Genomic DNA, 21,521 nt, shown 5'->3' on the forward strand with positions numbered 1-21,521 from the left:
GCTAAATCTATGTGTTTGTGTGTGTGTGTGTTTGTGTAGTTAGTGAACACTGGATTAGGAAGCTGGCAAATGGGGTTGGGGAAAGAAAATGAGGGCAAAAAGATGGAATATGGGACAGAACAATTTTGAGTGGGAGCCAGATTTAGGCCCAGGTCTCCAGGCTCCCAGTCCAATTCTGCTTCTGTGACTCCTTGTTCTTTTTTGACCTGGCTGGCCATGGGAATACAAAGTGCACTCTGCAGTAGAGAGAATTTGTTACAAATGAGTCATAACCGAGGCTACGTAGCTTGTCATGGAACCATGATTTACTTCAGTGGGAGACTGTTTGATTCAGTGACTATAGTGTGATGTAGCCTACTCAGGCCCCTTATTCCAGTTTCTCCTCCCTGACTTTCAGGGCACCAGGTCTCCTTTTGCTGATTAGGAACCTGGGAGGAAATGGCTTTCTCAAGCACAGTGGTGCTTCGCACCCTTTCCCTTTTTAGCCTTTTCCCTTCCTAATCTTCCTTTCCTGGAAAAATCTGTTTCCCATAGCTCAGGGCAAGCCTGCTTTTAAAAAGGGTTGTAAAATTCTGCCTGCTCTTAAAAAGAAAAAACATTATTGCCTTTAACTTATTATCAACTGCAATGTATTTAGTCTTCAAGTCATTACTTCAGGGCTGGGGCTGGAGCTCAGTGGTAGAGCACTTGCCTATCACCTGTGAGATACTGGGTTTGATCCTCAGCATCACATAAAAATAAATAAATAAAATATAGGTATTGTGGTATTGTCCATCTACAACTAATAAATAAATAAATAAATAAATAAATAAATAAATAAATAAGTCATTACTTCAATATGGCTTGTGCTTCAGCCATGCAAGTGTTTTTAAAGGCAGCATAGAATTAGTTGGGCCAGTGGTTTGTAATCCCAGCAACGTGAAAGGCTGAGGCAGGTGGACCACAAGTTTGAGGTTAACCTTGGCAATTTAGGGAGACCCTCAGCAACTTAGTGAGACCCCATCTTATAAAATAAAAGAGGACTGAGAATGTAACTTAGTGGTGAGGTGCCCCCCCCCTTCACCTGAGTCATAAATAAATAAATAAATAAATAGGGCTGGGGTAAGGTGGTGAAGTGCTCCAAGGTTCAATCCCCAGTACCCCCTTCCACCCAAAAAATCCCCCACAGATTTTGATAAAAATCCAGTGTTAAAGTTTGTTTTGGTCTGTCCACTTTCTCCTTTGCTTTCTTCCTTTCTCTGTTCTCTGTTTCACTAGATTGAGAGAACAAAGGATCTTTCTGTGGTTAAGTACACTTCAAAAAAATCTTAAAAATAAAACTTCAAAGAATATTATTGAAATAAAGATAAATATGAATTTCACATTGTATCTGTCTAATTCTTATAGGCTCTTGTTTTTATTTATTTGTTTGTTTGTTTTTGTATGATAGCTGTGAGTGTATTTGTTTTATCCTGCTGACTAGATTGTAAATCTTTAAGAATAAAGACTGTTTTATTTTTCTTTGTATTCCCTGCAATGCCTACCATGAGCAAATAAATATATTTTAAATTATTTCCATGGCTGGTAGATGTTGGAATGATGTTTTGAAATTAAGTGCAATTTTGGGGCTGAGGTTGTGGCTCAGTGGTAGAGTGCTCGCCTAGCACATGTGAGGCACTGGGTTCAAACCTCAGCACCACATAAAAATGAAATAAATATGTTGTGCCCACCTACAACTAAAAAATAAATATTAAAAAAAGAAATTAAGTGCAATTTAATTCCCACTTCAGAAGGTGGTTGTTGTTATTGTTGTTGTTGTTATTATTTTACCAGAGAAGATATGGATTTTTGTAGACTCACCCACATTTTACTTCTTGGGCCCCTAAAAAAAGAACAATAATGTACATTTGATAGATGATGAGTAGTCTGGCATTACTTCTTTTTGGAGACCAAGTCTCTCGATGTTGGCTATGCTGGCCTGGAACTCCTGGGCTGAAGTGATCCTTGTGCATCAGCCTCTTGAGTACTGTAGGTACACCTATAGGGACTGTAGGTACACCCCATGTGCCTGGCTAGGCTAGAGTTACATTCTATGCTGGTATCCCAAATAATGTTTTTCATGTCCCAGAGGATGAATTAGTTGCATACAATACCAATAGACCAGAGTTTCACTCTGATATGGTAAGCAAGTTCTTTAAAAAAAAAAAATTCTAAAAATATTAAATTTTTTTTTGTTGTTGTTGTAGATGGACAAAATACCTTTACTTCATTTTTATGTGGTGCTGAGGATTGAGCCCAGTGCCTCACACATGCAAGGCAAGCACTCTACCATTGAGCCATAACCCCAGGCCCTGGGAAGTGAATTCTTAATTTTTTTCACTCAAAAAAATTATTATTTTATTTTCTGATTCTGTACTGGGCACATGACATAGTAGTGAACCACTCTGTCCAACTAACAGATTATTAATTCCAAAGCAATGTTATGAAAGAAGGATTGATGTTTCATTGCATACCCTCTAGGGAGTTGTCTACAAATTAGTTATCTACTTAACCAACAGCTTCTTTGATGGGGTAGGGCACATGGGAATTTGTAAGATTAAATGGCACTGTTAAGAATAGAAGTTGAGTGCTGGGGTGTAGCTCAGAGATAGTGCACTTGCTTGGCATATACAAGGCCCAGAGCACTGCATCTCCAGCACTGCAAGGAAAAAAAGTAGGAGTTGAGACGTTCTGCTGACTATCTGACCAAGTACAAGAAAATTAAGCTTTTTCTTTCTTTGTTAGAGTATTGATAATTGTTGTGTTTACAGGTTTCAAATGCAGGATGCATTCATAAGGATTACTGTTAGAGTTTCTTTCCATCTCCATATCTTTCTTAGAGATTACTTACAGAGAAACCAGTAGTGAGAGTGTAAGGTGTGTAGGTAGATGTGCTTTTCTCCCTAACAGTTCTAAGACCTAAAGTCAATTTGCTCCTTCTTGTAGAAAAATAGTCAGCCTCTAGGGATGATAGTTTTTTGCTTCCTACGTGGCCCAGGGAATCTGAGTGGTGTCATTTATAACGAGTACAGGGAGTGAGTCCATGTGGAATATGCAGTTTTTCTTTCTTATTTCTCAGAGGTCTATCTGAAGTTCCCTGTGAGGATGTCCAGTCTCAGGCCATTTCTAGGTTGGCAGATTGATTCAGCTCTTTGCCAAATGAGGAGTTAGTGATGTTGGGGTCTTAGGATTTGGCACCTGAGCAGAGAAAAAAAATATATATATATATATAAAATAGTGGTAGAGATCTGTGTTTCCTTGCTTTCTCTGTATCACTGAGAAAGCCTCCTTATGTATAATGTTCCTCCAAAGTTCAATCCAAAACTGTGAAGAAAGGTTGGTCAGAGCCTGACGACCCATCGATCCCCTATGGACTCCAGATTAAATGCCCATCACAGGCAGTGTGAAAGGTTTGGATATGATCCCCTGCTGTGTGTCGTGTGGCTGTGGGAACCTTTTTACCCCTACTCTCTTTAGGGTTGGTCTTATTATGCTGTGCTTCTGGGCAGGAAGATGAGAAGTAGGACTGGAGAATTGTTTTTCTTTTCAGTTGTCTAAATGATGTATCAGAATCGCCCGAAGAATGATTTCTTGGTTTCATAAAAGACTTTGATTTTTTAAAAAAATGCACATTTCTTTTTAAAAACTGCTTTTATTTGTATTCTTTTACTTGGATGTAAAAAGTGTCTAATTTTAGCTTCATCAGATTAAGAGCTTTAGTGCCTTACTTATGCCAGACAGATTTTGGTTTGGTGTTCTTTTACCCTTTGTAGTCCATATAATGGGGACAGAATTTCCCAGGATTTCTTTGTTTTTAATAAAACCACTTTGCAAGGACCAAAGCCTTGTCACAAATGCAGCTAGGTTTACAGAACTAGTTTTGATAAAAATTCTCTCTAGATTAGAGGGACAGCAATTGAACTAGTAGCGTGAAGCTTAGCTTTTTCCAAAAAATGTACTCTAGCCTTAGTTTTTAATCTTGCGGTAATACATAAATGCAAGGAGAAGTTGGGGGAAAATAGCTTGTTAGAAGAAAAGTCATTCTTATTTTTTGGCATACAAGAACTCTAGTTAAAGCTATTTCAGTTTCTCCTGATTGAAAACTGTCTTGCTCTGCTGGTGATTGTCCTGTGAAGAGAAATGGAGAAGTTCTGCTGTTCACCACTTCAGAAATGGTTTTTAGCATAGAAGAAAAGTAGTTAAGAGTATGCTAAGGAAGAGTCCTGTACTCCTGAAGAGGTGGCAATATGTTCTCTAACCCTGAGTAAACAGAAGAGGCCACTCCTGGCATTGCAAGGTCAGGCTTCTCTGGTGGCTTCTTAACAGATGAGCTTGATGGTTAGAGGTTACCTTCCTCAGAGTGTCCTGTGCATGGTGTCGTCTAGGCTGCTTAGCCTTGTGAATCTGGGTTCTAAGTCTGACCCTGAACTACTTGAATTAGTGCCCTGAACTTCTCAGTCCGAATGGGCAGCCATAAACCATCACAGGAAGACTGAAGACATGAAAGTAGTATGCAGGGCAAAAGTGGGAACAATGAAGAAACTGTTATTGTTCACATCCTGTTATTACTGAGTAGGATGGATTTTTCCCTGCTGTTTTTCCTTTCAGGTAAAATTCTGTTTCTTGATCACTTACTTCTGAGATCTAGAGCTGCATATGCCTTGCTAGGGTTTCTTTTTATCATTAAAAATAATTTTTAAGTAATTTCAAACATGCATAAATGTTAACAGAAAAATATTAAGAGCTCTCACACCTACTTCCCGCAGATTTCCCAGTTGTTAACATTTTAACACATTTGATGTATAACCAGCTCCCCCCACCTTCTGGTATATTATGTCTTGTCTTTTTCAGAACCTTTGAGAACAAGATGCAAATAGGTTGTTTCATCTGTAAACATTCAAACATTCTCCCAAACAAGGACATGCTTGTACATGTCAGTGTACAGCTCTCCAAATCAGGAAATTAACATGGATTCTATATTACCAACCAGTCCTCAGATCCCATTCAAGTTTTGCTAACTGTCCCAACAATGATTTTTTTTTTTCTTTTTGATCTAGAATCCTGTCCAGGAGCACATGTTATTATGTCTCTTCAGATTCCCTTAATCCGAAACAGTTCCTTGGCCTTTTCCTGTCATTCATGTCTTCTGCAAATTTGTAAAGTAGGCCTTACATTCTGTAGTAGGCCCCTTCACCTGGATCTATATGTTGTTTCCTCACTATTAGACTTAGGTCATGGGCGTTTTTTTTTTGTTGTTGTTGTTATGGTTTTTTTTTTTTTTTTTTTTTTTTACAATACCTTTATTCTATTCCATTCATTTTATGTGGTGCTGATGATCGAACACAGGGCCCCACACCTACTAGGTGAGCACTCTACCTCTCAGCCACAATCCCAGGCCCAGGTCATGGGCTCTTAACAGGACGGAGAGATGCTGTGATGCACCCACCTCACAGAGTGCATGGTGTCAACCCTCCCTGGAGATGTTAAGCTTGAAATTCTCCATTTCCCCCTTTGCACTTCATTAGTCCTTTGTGGGGAAGTGTCTGAGATTTCACTGATATTCATCCCATTTCCCCACAAACCTCCTTCCACTAGACCTAGAATCCACTGACACTCCCACCTGTCTCCATGTTCCTTCTGTGTCTATTAGTTGGCATTCTGCTGGAGAAGACCTTTCCTTTTCACTTCTTTATTTATGTCAATGGGGGACGTGTGAATTTTTTTCAATGGGTTATAACTCTGTCATTTTTAATTTTTATGCATAAATTATCTCCAATTTGGTCATTTAAATCCTCCTTCAGGTTGCTCCCAACATTTTTTAATCTCCTAGAAGTATTCTACCACTGAGCTACATACCCAGTCCTTTTTATTTTCAGACAGGGTCTCACTAAGTTTTAGAGGCTGGCCTTGAGTTTGCTATTCTCCTACTTCAGCCTCCTAAGTCACTGGGATTACAGGCTCCATTGTCCTTCCCTTTGTACTGGGGAGTGAACCTATTATGGGCAATCTACCACTAAAGCCAATTCACCAGCCCTTTTTATTTTAAGCTAGGGTCTAGCTAAGTTGCCCAGGCTGTCCTTGAATTTACTATCCTCCTGCCTCAGCTTCCCAAGTAGGTGGGATTATAGGCATGCACATTATACCTGGCTCCAGTATCCTTTTGACATATTACCACTTTTGAATCTTTCTTTGGTTATGAGCTGTTAAACACTTCTTTCTAAATTACAGAATCTAAGCTTTCTGTGAAGCCTGTACTTGATGTCTTTTGGGGAACCACTTCCATCTCTATATCCCATAAATTACAGCCTCATCTTCCAGCCACATTTTTGTTCCCCCTGTAGCATGAGCAGCTTCAGGAGCAGTTTCACCCAGAAAGGAACTTGTCAGCAGGCTGCTGAGTGCCTTCTTCTCGTCTCATGTGGCTCCTGCCATTGTAAACCCCCCTTTTTCCTGGTAACAGGACAATCTGCTTAAAATCTGTTGGATCTGGTCACAGTGGCATACTCCTGGAATCCCAGTGGCTTGAGAGGCTGAGACAGGAGGATTATGAGTCCAAAACCAGTCTCATAAACTTAGTGAGGCCCTAAGCAACTCGGTGACACCATGTCTCTAAGGAAAATTTTAAAGTGGGATGGAGATGTGGCTCAGTGGTTAAGTGCCCCTGGCTTCAATCCCTGGTACCCAAAAAAAAAAAAAAAAAAAAAAAAAAAATCTGTTGGTAATCTGCCAAACAGTGGTGCATGCCTGTAATCCCAGTGACTCAGGAAGCTGAGGCAGGAGGATCCCAAGTTCAAGGGAAACTGCCCCCAAGACTCAGGCAAAACTATTAATGATTAGGTTTATTAGAGAATGAACATGAATGGAAACAGTAGAGAAAGGGATCTAATGGTAATAGACGAGGTGGACCCAGCAAAATCTGCCCAGATTCTTCTTGGTCCTTCTGTGTAGCCTTTCTTCCTTCCCTTGACCTCTCTTACTAGTGTAATTTAACTTCAAATCCAAATAGTAATCATACTGACTGATAAGAAGTATGTTAAGAATTTCTATGAAAAGCACCTATAGTTTCTTATAGAAAAGAGACTCTAGAGATCTTAGGTAGAATAATAGTACCAATTTTGAAAATGTACCAGGTAGTGGTAATTCTGTTTTTCTCCTCAAAGTCTGTATTCCTTGTGGTTTGGGGCAACTTCTGCTTTAAATTTGGGTCTTACAATACTAAATTTTGTGTTTGGCTCCAGATTGAGAAATGATGTATTTGGGTAGTAGAGAGCATTGTCTGCTACTGAGTATTAACCTGGCCCCTGAAACTTTGGGGACATCTCCTGCACAGCCCTACATTTCACCTTTTATCTGCTTAGATAAGTAGAGGAAACTGGGCTGTTTCTTAGTTCTGATTTTTAAACTTATGTTTCCTCATTTATAAATGAGGATAAGAGGAGTCTTTGGTAGAGTTGTGAGCATTAAATGAGATTAGGCAAACAAAGTGATCAATATATAGAAAGGGTTCAATAAATGTTACCTAGGACAAATAAGCAAAATGACTTGCTCCTTCCATTGTTATTCTCTTCTTCCAACTTGAAACCTTTGTTTAAAAATAACCCCAGTCAAGATCATCTATATTTAAGTATAGCCACTAAGCAAAAGAAAAACAGAAAGAAAAAGAAGGCCTTGATTTGCACTTAAGACATTTGATATGAATTTTTCTGCAGCCAGAGTTGGCAGGGTTAATGTGCACCAGCTGAGAAGCCATGCTGTTACCTTCTGGCAGCCCATACACAGATGCTATTGTATTAATTACAGAAGAAAACGCCATTAACTCAGAAGTCTTCTGACTGTCAGAGAGGCAGCTGCTCCATCTCTGAAACAGGTTTCCTTCCTCCCTCCTACTGTCAGTCTACCACTTTTGATCTCTTCTTTAGAGAACTGCTAAGACTGCGCTGTTGGTCCTCAGAGCTCCTGGTGAGTTCAGTCAACTTTTTCATCTGTAGTTAGAGGAGTCCAGGGAGAGCTTGCATAATTAAGTTCATATATAAGTTGAAGTAAAATAAATACAATCAGACCAACCTTCCATCTCTTCCCCATCCTTACTCTTTCAATAGTTAAAACTGACAGTAGTTTAGAATTGGAAAGGATGTTAAAGAAGATCTAATCCAACTTCCTCCATTTACAGGTGAGCAATTCAAGGCACAAAAAGAGCAAATAGACTGCCAAAGTCATAGAGCAAGTCAGTGACAAAGCCTGGGATCAGAACATCTGCCTTCACTCTCGTGTTTTTCCCACTTCTGTGTTGTACACTTCATCACTACTGACCTTGTATGCCTAGAGAAGCAATAAGTAAAGACACCTGCGTTCAACTTCATTTCTCAGCCTGGCATGGTGGCACATGCCTTAATCCCAGCTACCTGGGAGGCTGAGACAGGAAGAGTGCAAGTTTGAGACTACCCTGGGCAACCATCAAGATCCTATCTCAAAATAAAATGATCTGGGGGTGTAGCTCAGTGTTAAAGTGCCCCTGAATCCAATCCTGCAGGGGGGAAGAAAAAAAGAAAGCAATGATCTTCTTCATTTCTTATGTCCATGTTTAAATCTCATAGACATGTTGGAGGTCAATGAAAAAAACCAAAGATATGTGTGGGGGGGTGGGGACAAAGGGCTTGGATAGTGATATATTGAAAAAGAGAGATAGATGATTACGTCCATCTTGAAGACCTTTCTTCAGTCCAGTAGGTTGTGCTTGGAACCCTTGCAGAGTACCTGAAAACAGAGAATTAGGATGGGGCTCAACTTCAGCCTTGCGCATTGAGCTGGTCTTTGGTTGTTTTGACAGTGGCAGTTTTATGTGTAGGTACTGTTTTTGTGGGAGAGATGGAGCAAAGGAGGTGATAATTTAGTGAGATGAATAATGGGGTGTGTCTCCCGTGATTTTGGCTGATGCTGCATGTTTTACTGGCTTTCCTATAGCTAGCACTTGGTCTCAGAGGTGTTGAGGCCTCTCCTTCTAGTTCTCAAAAGTAGTTTAGTTTGTTTTCTTCTGTAATAGCAGTAACAAAGCTCATGTAAATTTGCTGTTTTTATTTATTTTTTCCTTAGGAAACAACAACTTTTATTATAAGAATTTAAAGGTTGTCAATGTGAGTTGACTCCTGATACATGAAAATCTGGGCATGGGGCATGGGAAAAGAAGAAAGCTGGGGAGAGTAGATGAGAGAAGATAGTCTGGCTGGACTTTGAATGGTCAGGTTGACACTATGGCAGTTAAATTCTGCCAGATGATTGAGGAAGGTTCTTTTCTTTTGTCCATATATACTTTCTGGATTGAGTTAAAGGCATTTTTTTAAGGAATAATAGTTCCCCTTAACTATTCTTCATGATACTGTACTTTTTTAAATACTTTGTGTATTCACTTGTAGGTTTCTGTAGACAACTCTCTATGATTCTGGATTCTGACCCAGAACAAACAAAAGTATAACTTTAAGCACTTCCTGTTTGTCAGTCATTATACTGGATGTCGAGGATACAGAGAGAAATAGGATGGTTCTTCATGGCTTTTGATAAGTATAAACAGATAATTAGTATAAACTATGATAAGTGTATAATTATGAACAAGGTACAAAGGGACCTTGTACACAAATGGATCTAGCCCTAGCCCATGCTACTTGCTAAGTGGCCACATAGACAATTGACGAAGCACCCTTGCTTTTAGATCATAGGAGAAAGATTAACCAGTAGCCTGGTATTTTGCTCTCATGCTTATTAGTAAATATCTTGCACCAAATTAGGCACTCAATGCATGCTTTTTTATTTTTCTAAGGAACCCATCTTTTCCTCAGGAGACTAGATTTCCTTGTTTCAGTGTCTGGTATTGCTGATGTTTATTGCAGGCCAGAGTGATGCTCATATAGACAGGCATGAAAGGAAGAGCCTCAGTGAAATGCATAGAGAGGCCTGCATGAACACATACCTTTTTAACCCTTTTGGTGGTGCCATTTGTGGAGGAGCAGGAAGGTTTGAAATAGTAGTAGGGTAGGTTCATCCTGAAGTAAAAACACTTTTGAAGTAAATCAGGCCTCTTGCTTCAATTTTATGAACAAATCAGTCAGCCTATCACTGGTTTAATGTAGTTTATGGTAAAGTGACTAAAGCAAATACTATTTCGGTTAGTAGTACTGCCCCCAAAACTTAAATTATGATGTATGTGTTTGGCTTAAAGATTGGCCTTTCTGAATCTTAGATATAGGCAGGCCCTGGAGCTGAAAAAGTGGGAAAGGATCAAATTCAGGGAATCAACTTCTGGTTCTTTTTCCCCAAACAGAAGTTCTCTTGCTTTAGGAGGATTGTTGGTCTCTATTTAATAAATCTAGCATGCCTAGATTTTATCTCCACAGACAGTTCTTTCCCTTTGTCTTACTCAGGGTGTTGTCATCTATAAACAGAAGAAATATGACTTGATAGGAACTCTTGATCTTAATTGAGCACCTGATATTCTAAAAACAGATGACTTAGCAGCTGGGACATTGTCACCAGCTATCAAGAGAGATGAACTGGAAAATAGTCTAGAGCTCATGCAGTCTTTAAAAACTCTTCATTTCACTCTAAGTGTATATACAGATCAGCTCGAATATTTAGTTACAAAATATGTCATAAATAAGGAAAATAAGCTAAAACATATGGTAGAGAAATGTAAAAGACTTGTACATGTTTAAACTTTGGGTCTTCTTCAGGAGGTAAGTTTTAATTTTCACACACTGAGGTATGATTTCTTCCTGGACTCATGTCCTAGTAATTATCATTTTAATTATCTTGTGTTTGTGATACAGTTCTTGTAAACTTCTTAGGCTGTCTCTCCACTGGATGTAAAATAAGTGGGGAGAAGGGATCAGGTCACTGCCACCTTTAATAGCTTTTTCCCTGGGGATCAGCTGGGAAGGGACCTCTGTTTGGTATTTGATGAATGTTTTTTGACTGGTATGTTTTCCTGATATCTCCTTTAAGTGAAAGTCTTCTAGAAATTTTTCTTTTAGGTCCTGACAGCCTGAGTCTCTGTCTTCTCTTTCTCATTCTTCTCTCTTTATTCCTTTTTCCTCCACTTTCCCCTTCCCCTACCAGGTCAGCTGAGCTGCATTTCCTTCCCACCTAAGGAAGAGGAGTACCTCCAGCAGATTGTGGACTGCCTCCCCTGCATATTAATCCTTGGCCAGGATTGTAATGTCAAGTGTCAGTTGTTGAACCTGCTTTTGGGGGTACAGGTGCTTCCCACCACTAAGCTGGGCAGTGAAGAGAGCTGTAAGCTCCGGCGCCTTCGCTTCACCTATGGGACTCAGACCCGGGTCACCCTGGCACTCCCTGGACAGTATGAATTAGTGCACACGCTCACCGCTCACCAGGGCAACTGGGAGACCATCCCTGAAGAAGACTTGGAGGTTCAAGAGGACAGTGAGGATGCTGCTCATGTTTTAGCTGAATTGGAGGTGACGATGCACCATGCCCTCTTACAGGTACCAGTCTCATACCTCAGTTGTTCACATACATACTAGCTTTTATTTTGACTTCTTGAAAAAGTGGTTTGGCAATATGTACTCTGAGCTCTGAACAGCATTTTATGTAATCAGAGGAACAAAATCTAGAAAGTTGAAAACAGATAAGGGCATAGCATCACCCATCCCTGTTTCTGCCCATGATATTGCAAGGGAGTAATTCTGGAAGAAAAGGAATATGTGGCTGCCTCTAATACCAGCATTTTAGGAGCCTTAGGCAAGAGGATCTCGAGTTTCAAGCTAGCTGAGGCAACCTAGTGAGACCCTGTCTCAGAATAAAAAGGGCAGGGCTGAGATTGTGGCTCAGTAGTGGAGTGCTTGCCTAGCACGTATGAGACACTGGGTTCAATTCTCAGCACTACAGAAAAATAAAATAAATATAGTATCCATCTACAATTAACAAAATATTTAAAAAATAAAAATAGAAAGTAAAAAGGGCTAAGGATGTGATAAAATGCCCCCAGGTTCAATCCCTAGTACCCCTCCAAAGAAAATAAAAGGAATATGTGATAATCTGATGATTGCATCTTGGTAAGCTTTTATTGAATAGTTATCATCAAGGTTAGTTCATTTTTTTTTTTAATTTCTTGGTAGAAGGATGTTGTTGGAATTGTTTCTTTCTCTTTCAAGAAGGTTAAGATGATAGACAATTAATGCTCTTATTAGAATTGAGACCACGTGAAAATTTCTGTGGGTTTTTCCTTAGATCTAGTCATTAATTTACTGAGTGGGACTGGTCATTTCTCTTACGTTAGAAGGAATGCAGGTCTGGTTCAATTTAAGGAGACATAGTAGTCCTGTCATTTGAAGAATATCTTGGCTTCTCTCTTGAAGTAACCTCACTAAGAGAGCATAGGTGCTGTGTCATATCCTAGGAGATCAGGTGTCTAGCATTCTTACCTCCACTTGGAAGGGCTCTCTTTATCCCCCGGGCTTCCCTTGGAACAGAATAGCTAGGGCTAGGCATTTGCCTACACCAAATGATGGTCAGTAAAGCATGAGACTATGCCAGGGGTCAGGAATGGATATGAAGAAAAGAATGCAGTGATATTAAGAATGGGGAATTTATCAACTGGGGTAGCAATGCTGGGAAGGGTGGACTAGTTTAGCAAGATTTGGGAGAATGTTTTTTTCCTTTCTTATTACTACTTTATATACTCCTCTTGGTCTCTCAGTCAGTGAATGAACCCTTTGGTGTGGCTGTACCCTGGGATACTCTATAAGTAGAAACTGCCTTCTAATTTCCTTCCGCATATTTCTTTTATCTTCGTGTGCTAGAGGGGGCTGTGTAACAAGCTCCCACTTTTTCTTGGCTCAGTTTTAGTGGTGGGTTTTCTCTGTGTTCAGACTACAAGCTTACACTTCTTAGCTCCAGGTCAGTGTGAAAATTCTTTGATTAACTCTTGACAGTAACTCTGGCAGTAATCCTTGTTTATTAAGATCAATACCTGTTCAGTTGATCCATGAACTTCTTCATAGTTCATCAATATTTGATTCATATTTAATGTCTCTGTGATATTATAGTGATATATAGTTCCTTTATGGTTTCATTCACTCAACAGTTTTCAGAAGTTTTTAGATTTTAATTCACTATAAGAAATACATTTTTGGTCCTGTCCTCTGCCACACATGGGTGGACTTGGAGGACATTAAGTGATATAAACCAGACAAAAAAACAATACTACATGATCTCACTTATATGTGAGATCTTTTAAAAAGGGTCAAACATACAGAGAGAATAAAAACAGGGTTTCAGTGGGTGGGTAAGAGAGTGGAGTTTTCGGGGAGGAAATGAAGAGATGCAGGTCAAAGGTTACAAGGTAGCTGATATGGGGCTGGGGGTTCTGCTCAGTGGTAGAGCCCTTGTATAGGGACATCAGTCCTGGGGTTTCATTGTGAGGTGTAATGTTGTGGGTTTAAAAACTAGCAGATATGTAGGATCTAACAGGTCTAGAGATCTAGAGGACTACAGTTAATAAAATTGTATTGTGTTGGAGATTTTTAAAAAAATAACTAAATTTTAGCTGCTCTTATCATATAAGAGTAACTATGTGAGATGATAGATATGTTGATTTGCTTCACTGTAGTAATCATTTTATTATTTATGTGTTCCATAACATTACAATGTAACTCTTTGAATATGCACATTAAAACTGACTTTAAAACAAAGAGGAAATATATTTTCCATCAGGATCCAGTATATACATAAACATAGACATATGTTTTTGAAATGAAAGTTGCATGAAGCAATACTTTTACTTCCTAAAATGTACACTGATATTTTCTTCTCTATTTGACTTGATTTTTTAAAAAATAATGACAATAACCCACTAAATTGATGCATGACCTGATACACTGTGACCTCTGTGTTAACAAACACTGTCACAAGCTGAGTGCTATGACATATTCCTGTAATCCCAGCAACTCTGGATGCTAAGGCAGGAAAATCACCAAATTCCAGGATAGCCTGGGCAACTTAGTGAGACCCTATCTCAAAATAAAATAAGAAAAAGGGCTGGGGGAGTAGCTCAATGGTAGAGCATTTACCTAGCATGCATGAGGCCCTGAGTTCAATCCCCAGTATCAAAAACAAACAAAAACCAAGCCATTCTTGAATAGCTGAAATGACCCTGCTGTAAGTTGGGTGGTGATTTTTCCCATTCTTGCCTTACAGCCTTGGAATGTAAACAGAGCCATCTGCAGAAGAGGCAAGTTATTTGATTCTCTGTGTCCTTTCATTTAAAAAATTCGGGTGGGGGGTGTTACTGGGGATTGAACTCAGGGGCACTCAACCACTGAGCCACACCCCCAGCCCTATTTTATATTTTATTTAGAGACAGGGTCTTACTGAGTTGGTTACGCCTTGCTTTTTGCTGAGGCTGGCTTCGAACTCGTGATCTCCTTCCTCAGCCTCCCGAGCCACTGGGATTATAGGCGTGCAGTGCTCCCACCTTGTCCTTTTATTTTAAAAATTTAAATCCTTCCCCGTTGACATGGCTTCCTTTTTCCCTTCGCTTCCCTTCCCTTCCAGGTGCTGTTGATCAAACCCAGGGCTTTGTGTGTGCTAGGCACACTCTACCACTGCACTATTCTCACAGCCCTAATTGGTTTAAATTTCTAATGCTCATTTACTTTTTTTTTTTTTTTTTGGTACTGGGGATTGAACTCAGGGGCACTCAATCACTGAGCCACATTCCCAGCCCTATTTTGTATTTTTTTTTATTTGGAGATAGGGTCTCACTGAATTGCTTAGTGCCTCTCCATTACTGAGGCTGGCTTTGAACTCGAGATCTTCCTGCCTCAGCCTCCCCAGCTGCTGTGATTACAGGCATGCGCTGCTGTACCCAACTCTCATTTTCTTTTGTTCCATGAGTTGAAGTGATAAAAGAAAGTGCAAGCTGTTCCCCCAAGTATTTACTAAAAGTTCCCAGGGCTTTCTCCTGATATGTGCTAAGCATACAAACTGAGGTCACAATTGATGAGGAATTGGAATTGCAGTGTCAAATCAGTTTTCTCTGGGCTCATTTAAGATGTAGATTCTCATTCTTCTTCAGGAATTCTGTAGCCTCTCATGTTATTTTATGTGGTTGGTGGGGCTTCCTTAGCCAGTGTTTCTCCGGATCTGCTTTATTCTCTAGTGGTTTTGATGTAAAACTGGTAACAGACCCTAGTGGTCTAAGTTTAGAACCCCTTGATGCTGAGCACCAGAGGCCCTTCCAGCCTTTGCGGAATTCAGGCACTGCCCTTTGGCTATAATTGGGCTCCTGTCTCTGTAAACACATCAGAGGTGCCTCAGCTCACTATTGGAATCTGTGCATGGCTACCTGGAAGATTGTTCTACCAGTGAGAAAGATCTTTTTGTTTAGCTTCAGTTATTTAGGACCACTGAGTTCACTCTAAACAGCCCTTCTATTTGGTTTGTAAAGAGGGTGGCAAAGAAAGGAAGCATTTAGCTAAAGGAAATGAAGATTGAATTAGGGGAAATGGGATCTTCATTTTGAACTGTCAGATTATCAAAGCAGAGTTTCCCCCTGCACTCTTGTACAATGGCCATTCTTCTAAGATATTATTTTAAAGTCCTCATAAATTAGCCATTTTCACTTTGTTTCAGAATAGTCCAGTTCACATGGACCCGCACTGCTTGGTATTCCCAGCTTTTTAGTCTGGCTTCTGTGGGATTCTTGGTTCACTATTCAATAACAGAGGGACACTGTCAAGCTGTTAGTATCTGAAACCTGGTTTGGTGTTAAAATATATTGTTCTTTCAATTGTAACATATTTTGCCATTATCCATACTCACTGTATCTATTCTTTGTATACAAAAGTAATTCTTGGGCTGGGGTTGTGGCTCAGTGGTGGAGCACTCACCTAGCACATTTGAGGCCCTGGGTTTGATCCTCAGCACCACAAATAAATAAACAAAATAAAGGTATTATGTCCATCTACAATCTTAAAGAAAAAAAAAAAGTACTTCCTCACCCTCAATCCCTCTTTCTAGCACCTTCCACCTTTCTTTTTAATTTCTTCTTATAGGTTTGATAGAACCATTGTTGGCGTCTCAGTTACTCAGTCTGATTGTGTGTGTATCTCTTCTTTTCACCTGTGAACGTCTGTAAGAAAAGGAATAAAAAGGTGTAAACAGCAGCCATAATTGGATTCCAATAGTGAGCTGAGTCACCTCTGATGTGTTTAACAGAGACAGGAGCCCAATTATGGTGGTTCAAGGTGTTTGGTCCACAGCTGCTGTAGCCTAGCAGTGTTGCTCCATTTACTGTGATAGTTAAACAGCTGCAATGTTCTGCCCTTTTCTCCACTAGGTACTTTCTGGCCTTTTGGACAAATGTACATGTCACCTGTGTCACACAGCTGCATGGATATTGGCTGATGGTGATACCTAGTGGGCTGATGAAGACTAATATTTCCAGGCAAGGTCAATGACTTGCAAATAAACTTATTTAAAAAATATTTTCAAATCTAAACTACTGGAGTAGTAAAGTTTTCTCTATATCACTCTGAATAGCTATCAATGGAAATAATATCTTAATATCATATAGATATTGATTTTGATTTTTAAAAATTTTGGTAATTAATGCTTTCACAATCCATAATGATTATAAAGGGATTTTTTTTTTTTTTGAGAGTTGGGAGTATGTGTCTTTACTACGTTGCCCATGCTGGCCTTGAACTTTCAATCCTGCTACTTTAGCTTCCTGAGTGGTGGGATTACAGGCATGTGCTGCCTTACACAGTTTATATAAGATCTTAAAATGACAGTAGCTTAGACAAAAATTTAACTCCCCATATTTCCTACACATTGTTTATTACTAGAAAACTAGTTTTTCTCTGTTTTTGACATTTAATGTGGTGTCTTACAAGACAAATTTTATGTTACATTTAGTTAGATACCACGTTGTCTCTTGAATGTAGCTAGATTTTAAAATGAGGTTTGATAGGTAAGAAGAAGGAAAGAAAGCCAGGTATGGCACATACCTGTAATCTCAATGATTTAGGAAGCTGAGGCTGGAGGATTACAAGTTTGAGGCCAGCCTCAGCAATTTAGTGAGGCCCAAAATAAAAAATAAAAAGGCTGGGGGGCAGGGGCTCTGGTTTAGTGGTAGAGCACTTGCCTAGCACGTGTGAAGCCCTGGGTTTGATCCTCAGTACCACATAAATATAAATAAATAGAATAAAGGTATTGTGAAAAAAAAATCTAAAAAGTGGGGCGGGGGGGGGAGGTGCTGGGGATGTAGCTTAAGTAGAGCAGCCTTGGGTTTAATTCTAGTAGTGCAAGGGGGAGAAAAAAGAAGGTTCTTTGATGTTTTCAAGGCAAGAAGATGGTCTTGGGAAGAGGGAAATATTTGGAATTAGGCCCAAAATGGTTACTCCAAGGGAAAAGAGTAAAGGGTGTGGTAATACATTACAAGGCAGAGGAATACAGAATGATATTTTAGAGTATAATTAAAATAAAATAAAGAAACCATTGTAAAAAGAGTTGTAAAAAGGGAAACTAAACTGATGTGTTAAAAAAAGATGTGGGAAGTTCAGGCAAATGCCGAATTATAAATGCCTTATCATCAGTAATCCTATGTTCTTTAATGTTTCTTTTATCTTTTTTCTAGCACACACCAGTATTATATAGTGAAATGTAATTACCCTGCATACATTGTTTTTTGCCAAAAAAGACCTAAGAATACCCTGTTATAGGTTAATATGGCTATTAAGGATGTGAGTAATTTAGAGGCAAGCTGTTTGTTTGTTTGTTTTTGCATCAGGGATTGAACTCAAAGGTGCTGTACTATTCTGCCACATCCCCAGCTCTTTATATATTTTATTTAGAGATAGAGTCTCACTGAGTTGCTGAGGGCCTCTCTAAGTTGCTGAGGCTGACTTTGAACATAGAATCCTCCTGCCTCAACCTCCTAAGCTGCTGGTATTTTCAAAAAATTTCTGAGCTCATCATAATAGCCTTGATATCTCTAAAGGAACAGCCTGAAGCTGGGACCATCTGTACTCAAGCTTTTAGGGAGAAAATCTGACAGAGATTACAACCTTCATCTTCCGCTTGTCTTTTCCTTTTGCTAGGACCCTATCTACCTACCTCTTTCCTGCACAAAATGGATTCCTTTCTGTTTTTTCTATTCAAAAACTTGTTCCCATCCACCTCTGAGAAGAGGTGAGTCTTTCTTAACTCAGAACTTGAAAGGTAGAATATTTATTTTTTTTTTTGGTGGTGCTGGGGATTGAACCCAGGGCTTTGTGCATGTGAGGCAAGCACCCCACCACCTGAGCTATACCCCTAGCCCAGCAGAACACTTTTGTTGGGGCTTTAAAAAGTATTTCCTCTTGTTTTTTTTTTTTGGGGTGGGGAGGTACCAGGGATTAAACTCAGGGGCACTCGACCACTGAGCCACCTCCCCATCCCTATTTTGTATTTTATTTAGAGACAAAGTCTCACTAAGTTGCTTAGCGCCTTGCTTTTGTTGAGGTTGGCTTTGAATTCATGATCCTCTTGCCTCAGCCTCCAAGCCTCTAGGATTACAGGTGTGTGCCACAGTGCCTGGCTTAAAAATATTTTCTTTCTCACTTCTTTTATGATGTCTCATCTAGTCCTTGGAGGATATTATCTTGTTTTTTAGCAGAGTCTTTGCTCTGTACTAGCATATGCTTTTTATTTTATTTTAATTAACTAATTAATTTGTAGTAGTGGGGATTGAACCCAGGGGTGTTCTCTAAGTGAGCTGGTCTCTAGCCCTTTTTATGTTTTATTTTGAAACAGTGTCTCTCTAGGTTGCCCAGACTGGCTTGGATCCTCCTGCTTCAGCCTCCCAAATTGCTGGGATTACAGGGATGTCCACCATGCCCAGCTTAGCATATACTTTTAAACATAGACCCCTAGGATTTTTGGAATTTCTGAAATCATCTTGTCTGTCCTTTACTCTGCTTTCAGAATTGCCTGACACAGTGGGTCTTCAGTGACTGATTAAATGTGGTCTTTATAGTTATATGGACTTGGGTTTATATCCGAGGTTTGTTATTTAGCTGTATGACTCATTTGTAAGGTGGGCTAGTAGTCCCTGTCTTTTAGGATTGGTGTGAGGCCAACATGAGACACTATGTCTAAGGCATCTAGCAGTGTCTGGCACATAGTAAGCCAGATCCTTCTTTCCTTTAAATGAATAAATCAGTGTCCTTGAGAAGAGGGCTTTCTACTCTTTCAGTTACCCTTCCCTTCCCAGATAACCATCCTTTTTGGAAGTCCTTCCTTTTGTCAAATTTAAGTCCTTCTTGTTCCAGCTAACTTACAGTCACAGTTCTATCTTGTTAGAGGAAAAATTCTTCATAATCGATTATGACTTACTTTTATAATAAAATGAAAGGAGAAAGATGTCACAAAAGGTCATTAATCAGAAGTATATACAAGTTAAAAGATATGGGATGGGGTTGTGGCTCAGAGGTATAGCGTTCGCCTAGCTCACGTGAGGCACTGGGTTTGATCCTCAACATCACATAAAAAAATAAAATACATTTTGCCAACCTATAACTAAAAAATAAATATTAAAAAACAACTTGTGCTGGGGTTGTAGCCTAGTGGTAGAGCGCCTGCCTAGCAAGTGTGAGGCACTGGGCTCAATTCTCAGCACCACATATAAATAAATAAAATAACTGTCCATCATCAACTAAAAAAAAAAAAAAAAAAATATATATATATATATATATATAAAGTTAAAAGGTATAATTTTCCCTCCTCCCTCTTTATCTCTTCTTCATTCTATTATTTTGTCTCTCAATAATTCTAGTAAGTAGTAAGAGAATAAAGCTTCAGATTCCTACTTTGATTTGCATCTATGGGTACCTGGATGGAAGTTTGTCCTGAAGATAGAATGCACAGAGGCTATTCAGTACATTCTTGTTATCTTATCTGTCTCCTAATTCATTGCAGTATATAATTAGAGAGGATAATTCCAATCCTGAAAGACTTTGGGTATTTGGGATTGTAAATCTATTTTCTTTTTAAAATATTTATTTTTTAGTTGTAATCGGACACAATACCTTTATTTATTTATTTTTATGTGGTGCTGAGGGTCGAACCCAGGGCCTCGCACATGTAGGAGAGTGCTCCAGCACTGAGCCACAACCCCAGCCCCTGTAAATCTATTTTCTTTGAGCATAATGGTTCATGCTTTCTGTGGCTAGTTGAAGGTTATGATTGTGATTAATTTTTTTCAGGTCTTGTATCTGGCCCTTGAATAACCATATGATGTTTTTACTAGGTAGAGAGATGAGCTTGTATCCATTCGGTGTTGACTGCTGGGATAGAGCTCCTGGTTGGCTTCACATTAATCCCAGTTTTTCATGAGGCATGTTATAGCCTAGAAAACCCATCCATTCGCAAATTACCCTTGGAGAGTATTTGTACCAGTGAATCAAGGTATTTTCTACAATGTCGTAAGAACAGAGAGATATATTATTTAACAGGCAATTAATATTTAAGAGTGAAAATGAGTTCTGCAGAACCAACACTGTGAAAAACAACAAGAAAAATTTCTCAAGTGCTCTATAAGAATGATATGGGGGGGCTGGGGTTGTGGCTCAGTGGTAGAGTGCTTGCCTAGCATGTTCAAGGCACTGGGTTCGATTCTTAGCACCACATAAAAATAAATAAAGATTTTTATAAAATGATATGGGAGGAGAATTGGAAGTAAAGATGGTTAGGATGTGGAGACAGTGACTGAGGTTGAGGTTGTGTAAATTGCTGAACAAGGGCAGGACTGTTAAATAGTTGTGTACTCCTTTTCTGTGTGATGTAAACCTGAGGCTTCAGAATAGTAGAGAAAGCAAAGACATCTGCTTCTTACCAACTTCAGCCTGAGTACATCACTGTTTTCTGTTTGAATCATCAATTAGTATAATCCCCTTTGCCACAATGGAGTTGGTAATGTGCTGTGAGTAAGAAGGCCTCACCAATAAGAGCCAGTATTTCTCAGGAAGGAGTCAGTAATTGAGTGACTGCTTCTTGGCCTTTCAAGTAGTATCATCTTACATAAAAAAACAAAACCAAAGCATCATTCTGTTATCTAGAGAGTAACAAGCACCTTTCTGTTACATTGTTTTAATCCTGCCAAGAAAATTGATGGTAGCAGATCAGCTTCTGTACATTACATGGAGTTGTACAAAATGCATTTTATAAGAGAAATCTCTTTTAGGATTTTACTGTGATTCAAAATGGGAATTAAGGATTTTTCTAACAATTTCCTTAGATTCTTTTTCCTTGGTAAGAACAAAAGGCTTACTCAGTGCTTCATTCTTGGAGTGGAGGCAAACAGCAATATCGCTAAATGTGTGGGATAAGATGTGAGGGGTAGGAATTGAAAGAAATTTTACATTTGATGATTGAATGGTTTTGAGCAAGTAGTAAAGGCATCATTTCTTTACTAATTCATTGTACATTTATTTACTGCATGCTTACTA

At 39.2% G+C, this 21,521-nt stretch overlaps 1 protein-coding gene across 2 annotated transcripts in view; it reads left to right on the forward strand.

Moving 5' to 3' along the window:
• Dstyk (dual serine/threonine and tyrosine protein kinase) overlaps positions 1-21,521 on the forward strand; it is a 52,230-nt gene that overhangs the window by 6,636 nt on the left and 24,073 nt on the right. For both annotated transcript variants that reach the window (XM_026387425.2, XM_026387426.2), the window contains exon 2: positions 11,125-11,513. In XM_026387425.2, coding sequence (XP_026243210.2) covers positions 11,125-11,513 — 389 coding nt within the window. The remainder of the gene's footprint in view (positions 1-11,124; positions 11,514-21,521) is intronic.

Source organism: Urocitellus parryii, chromosome 9 (assembly GCF_045843805.1).
Source record: "Urocitellus parryii isolate mUroPar1 chromosome 9, mUroPar1.hap1, whole genome shotgun sequence".
NCBI lineage: Eukaryota > Metazoa > Chordata > Mammalia > Rodentia > Sciuridae > Urocitellus > Urocitellus parryii.